The sequence below is a fragment of the Electrophorus electricus genome, chromosome 17 (assembly GCF_013358815.1).
Source record: "Electrophorus electricus isolate fEleEle1 chromosome 17, fEleEle1.pri, whole genome shotgun sequence".
NCBI lineage: Eukaryota > Metazoa > Chordata > Actinopteri > Gymnotiformes > Gymnotidae > Electrophorus > Electrophorus electricus.
The window spans coordinates 5,105,326-5,110,395 of NC_049551.1; the positions used below are offsets into that span (position 1 = coordinate 5,105,326).

At 45.1% G+C, this 5,070-nt stretch overlaps 1 protein-coding gene across 2 annotated transcripts in view; it reads right to left on the bottom strand.

Annotated features, from left to right (window-relative positions):
- kcnj15 (potassium inwardly rectifying channel subfamily J member 15) overlaps positions 1-1,734 on the bottom strand; it is a 3,118-nt gene extending 1,384 nt beyond the window's left edge. The window contains exons 1-2 of one of the 2 annotated variants that reach the window (XM_035535688.1): positions 1,470-1,734; positions 1-1,012 (exon numbers count right to left, since the gene is read on the bottom strand). The exon at positions 1-1,012 is cut by the window's left edge and continues 1,384 nt beyond it. In XM_035535688.1, the coding sequence (XP_035391581.1) occupies positions 1-948 (948 nt within the window). In that variant the 5' untranslated portion in view covers positions 949-1,012; positions 1,470-1,734. Of the gene's footprint in view, positions 1,031-1,469 lie in introns of both variants that reach the window. The other variant, XM_027016989.2, reaches the window with a different exon arrangement.
- Between the last annotated feature and the right edge of the window lie 3,336 nt (positions 1,735-5,070).

Consider the following 5,070-nt stretch of genomic DNA (forward strand, 5'->3'; position numbering starts at 1 on the left):
CATGCTCGCCTGAACCTTGTCAAAGAAGCCGAAGTCTATGATAGGCCTGCCCCTAGGTGCGACAAAGATCAGAGGCTCAAACTCACAATCCCACAGGAACTCCTGTGGAGTGTAGGAGGTGCGGCACTGGCAGAAGGTGCCCGTGGACTCTGTGGAGGCACTGAGAGAGAGCACCAACTCAAAGTCACTGGTCTTCAGGCTTTCGGCAGTTAGGCCAGCCAGTGGGCTGCTCTCGTCGAGCTCATGGTAGAAGGTGAGGGGCACAACGAGGAATGGCCACTCATCACTAGAGTCAAGCCGGAAGTTCACGGGAACCTGGTGGAGCAGGTTCTTCTCTCCCTCCTCGGTGATGTAGGGGGACAGGAGCTTCCCATTGATCTGGCACTGCACCAGCAGGCTATTCCTCATGTTGGCCACACGCACCATCACGCATGCCTTGCCATGGCGCGCGCACACCACCGCGTAGCGGCTGAACCTGACGCTCTCCGCCCTCTTCTTGGGCCGCGCCAGCTTGGCCAGGAAGGCACCGGTCACGAAGATCTCGGCCAGGCCTGTCATCACCAGCTGCACCACCAGTGCTAGGATGGCCAGGGAACACTCCTCGTTGATGTGACGGAAGCCATAGCCAATGGTGGTCTGCGACTCCAGAGAGAAGAGGTACGCCGAAGTCAGCGTGGCCACATTCGCAATGCATGGCGTGTGGTTAGACGTCGGCGGGATGTCGATGTCGCCGTTCTTCAGGCCGATAAGGTAGTAGAGGATGCCAAAGGCGAACCAGGTGGTGAAGAAGGTGGAGATGAAGAGAGTGAGCTTGTAGCGCCACTTCATGTCCAACACTGTGGTCCAGATGTCGTGCAGGTAGAGCTGCATCTTGCCCTCTAAATTATCGACCCGCGCATTGTTGTGGCCGTCTTTGGACAAAACTCGCCGCTGGGCCGATACACTCATCCCGTGAGACTCCGGTGCTGTGGGTAGGTAGGTAGGTCGGCTTTTGCTTGCATCCAGCTTTTCTCTGCAGTGGTGAAGCAAACTACATGATACAAACAACAACAACAACAACAAGATTTGTTTAAAACTGATCACACCAGATGAAGCTAACTGATCCTTTGAATAAGCAGTGAGAAGATCTATGACTATTTCCTAGGTCTTATGAATTAAATGAATTAAAAAACAGATGAAAGAGTTGCACCATATCCTGTATTTAAATCCTTCACTATAATTTCAGCTAGAGCGTGGTGCAGAGCTCACTGTGAGTAATTACAGCATAAACATTAAGAACTTGAGAAAAGTTTTTTTAAAAACCCATCTTTTTTGGTCTATTTTTGCTGTTAATCAACAATTATGCAAAGTTGTTAATTAACAAGCCAGTGACTCGGTATGAAATTATCTGAAAAAAACCCCCACCATCTTACTTAAGAGAGCTGTAACTACAGCGACAAAAATCGGTCATAATGAGGATATGAACGTACCTGTTCCAAATCTGCCTGTCCTGTCTCAGGTGTGGCTCTGATTGTGTCCGCAGCACCAGTTTATTGTAACACGAGACAAGCAGGTGTTCACCTGCCTAGATGCATTTCACAATGCTCTTGGCTCTCTGTTGCACTTGTTTATGTGCACTGAACTCAAGCACAATTGATAATGTGAATTGTTCCTATAAGAACAGTTGGGGGTGGTGGTTAAAGAGGGAAGCAGTCATCTGTGAGGTAGCTTTTCCCGTAACTCCTCCTGTGCCAGTTTTCTCTGCACTGGCAGGAGAGGTGAGTATCAAAACAGTTTTCACTTTCCCCATGTTGTGTCGACTCATTTCGGTGTTTTCAAGCCAAACACACTGATGCAGTGGGTAGCCGTAGAAAACGGAGACACTTTTGTGTATGGAGTTTAAAATACTTGTTACTTGGCGCATTCTTCCCCTGAATCAACAGACCGTGATGTTTCTAAATGATACAGACAAGAGAATCCAGACAATGTTTATGAACCATCAGGCAAAGTGTGAAGGTTAAAGAGGAATTTGGCACCTTTAATCAGTATCAGTCTGTGTTCAGCTCCCTTATGCTCTTTCTAATTAAACTGCTCTATCAGAGATCGCACCTCGTCTGGGCTCTCAGCTGACATCTTTGCATAAACTGCATAAACAGTTGTATTGTTCCTGTGGAACCAATACAAGCATAAACCAGAAAACTCTAATAGTCTAGCAGTGCTAATGACTGATGCCTTGATATCCACTTCTGACATTTGCTTCGCTAACACACTCAGCATAGTCATTCCCACTGGCAATGAAAAAAAATGTATTAATCTATTACAACACAGGTTTGTTATTTTATTTTACACAAGAAAGGTCAGAAAGTGACAATCTATGGATGACTACTGTTTGAAAAACAGGATGTGGGTAAAACCTAGACTTTTGTTCAGAATGTATTCAAATGAGCCTGTTGTGACCTTGGTGTAAAGTCCTTATGGGGAGTTGTGTAGATCTACAAGTCCACAGGGAGCTGCAGGGAACTGTGACCTTCTGCTGTGGGAGGAGGTCAGATGATGATTAGACTGTTATTAGTCTCATGCTGCCGTACCGTGTTGTGGACCAGGCTGGTTTATTATTAAGACCTGTGGCCATACAGGAAGTAATGTGACAAGCTGCAGCATGTGGTCTGCAGGCGTGCTAGCTCCTTGTACTCTCTCAGGAGGGATGGTTTAGTACCCTGACTGCACTTTTTTTTATAATTGAATGCCTTCGTGTCAGTTTCTTTGTGATTTCCCGGCTTGTTTCAAATCCGTAAGAGCTGAGATCTAGTGACATAAGAATGTCATCTGACAGGCTGATGTTGAGTCAGGAAAGTTAAAAATTTGTAACTGAAGTTAATGAATTGTCCTCCACCAACCCAAACAAACAAACACACACACACACACACACACACACACACACACATTCACTAATACATATGTAATTCACAAACTCAAACAAAATGTGGGGAAAAAGCAGACAAGTTCACTGTCTGTGTTGGATGGTTTAACTCCAGACATATAGCCCATACCATCTTCTTCTTTCAGAGATATTCTGAAGGAATACGAGGGCTCTCAGTGTATGAGGTTAAACTTAATCATACCCAGATCAGCAAGTGTGCTGCTTGACTTCATTTTAGTGAAAACAAAGATAATGATGTCCAAATGAGATGAGCCTGGTGTACATTTTAACATACATACATTTAGCTGAAGCTTTTATCCAAAGCAACTTACATTTATGACTTAGTACAACTTGAGCAATTGAGGGTTAAGGGCCTTGCTCAGGGGCCCAACAATGGCAACCTTGCAGCAGTGGGGCTTAAACCAGCAACCTTCTGATTACAAGTCGAAGATCCTTACATAGCAAAAGTGTTTTCACTGTTCCCAATTCTAGTCAAATTAACAAGCCCTTCATGGTTTGAACCGGGTGTGTTAGAGCAGAATAATGATAACAATGGGCAGAGCAGGGCTGATCCAAGACTAGGCTTAGCAAACATGCATTTACACTGACTTGTTAACCAAAACTGCTCCTAAATCAGAGTACTCGGATACTCCAAAAGCAGGGTTTAAAGTTCCCAGAGATCCTGCTAAAAGATTTATTTTAAAAAGTACTTGTTTTTCAATTGGCTAAACTGAAAAAAAAATCCATAAAAGTCCATAATTTCTGCTGTGGAAACAAATGACAGTCTTTTCTGTGCTGTGTAACTTTAAAGAGACAAGACAAAAGATTTGAATGCACTTGGTGACTCTGAAGGGCCTTAATGTAAAGGGGTGTATCAGGGACTGAGCGTGAGCAGTTAAAAGGATTTTGTGGTGATGAAAACCTTAAGCTGTGAGTGAGTGTGTTCATTAAATCACAGTGAAGTCAACCAGCCCCACAGTGATAAACCCATCTGGCTATGTGACAGGCTTTGTGCAGTAACAAAGCCAGAGGCTTGTCAGATTTCTGAAGGAATAGCAAGACCGGTTGTTAGTTTGCTGATAATCGGGCTGCCTCATCAGTATATGTCTGCCCTCTGATTCTCCTGCAGTATGGAACTGGCATCTGAAGCTGTCTGTGTCTGTATGTGTGTCCCTGGCCCAATTTCATGAATGAATCAGCATTATGTACTGCGTTCAACACTCCTCCCCTCTGTCTCCTTTTGACAAACACTCACTCAACCCTGATCCCACAGTGGACAAGATAATCAGTCATGTCACTCCGTGTGTGTGTGTGTGTGTGTGTGTGTGTGTGTGTGTGTGTGTGTGTGTGTGTGTGTGTGTGTGTGTGTGTGTGTGCATGCGTGCGTGCGTGTGTGCGTATGACAGCAGACTGTGGCGGCAGACATTCCAATTCTGCCTTGAAGTCCACAGCTGGAGAAGGCTGTGCTTATTCGATAAAGGCAGGTCAGACTGGGCTGATGAGGTTATTTGATCTGCAGACATGCTGCAGTGCCCTTAAGGCAGTCTTGCTGAACACCACCAGCTACACCAGCTCCGCCTGCCTCCATTCACGACCATGCAGGCCTGGGAATCATGGGTAGCCAAGAATATGGACTGTATGTAACTCTCAGGAGTAGCTTCATGTGGTCAACTATGATGTTATAGATAATCGGAATGTCTTGGTAATGTAATTTTTGTGAGTTATTTATTATCCATTTATTTAGCTTCTTCTGTTCATTCATAGTAACAAACACTGCTTTTCTAAAGCGCTTTGTTTACTTAAGCGTAAGCAGCACTGACCTTAAAATCAATAGCATCTCTGTTATGGTGTTCAGTAAGGAGAATGCTGCAAATTAATACAGCAAACTTTTAGATTTCAGTTCTGGTTCAGCAACCTCTCTGTGTGTGTGTGGTGGTGGGGGTGTGGGTGGCTGGGTGTGTGTGTGTGTGTGTGTGTGTGTGTGTGTGTGAGAGAGAGAGAGAGAGAGAGAGAGAGAGAGAGAGAGAGAGAGAGAGAGAGAGAGAGAGAAAGAGCACGAGAGAGAAAGAGAGAGAGAGAAAATGTCAGTGTAGTCATCCAGCAGAGGGCGCCAAATCCTCAACACATCCTTAATGTATCTGCGTGTGTGAAGGTAGACTATGTAGGGAGTG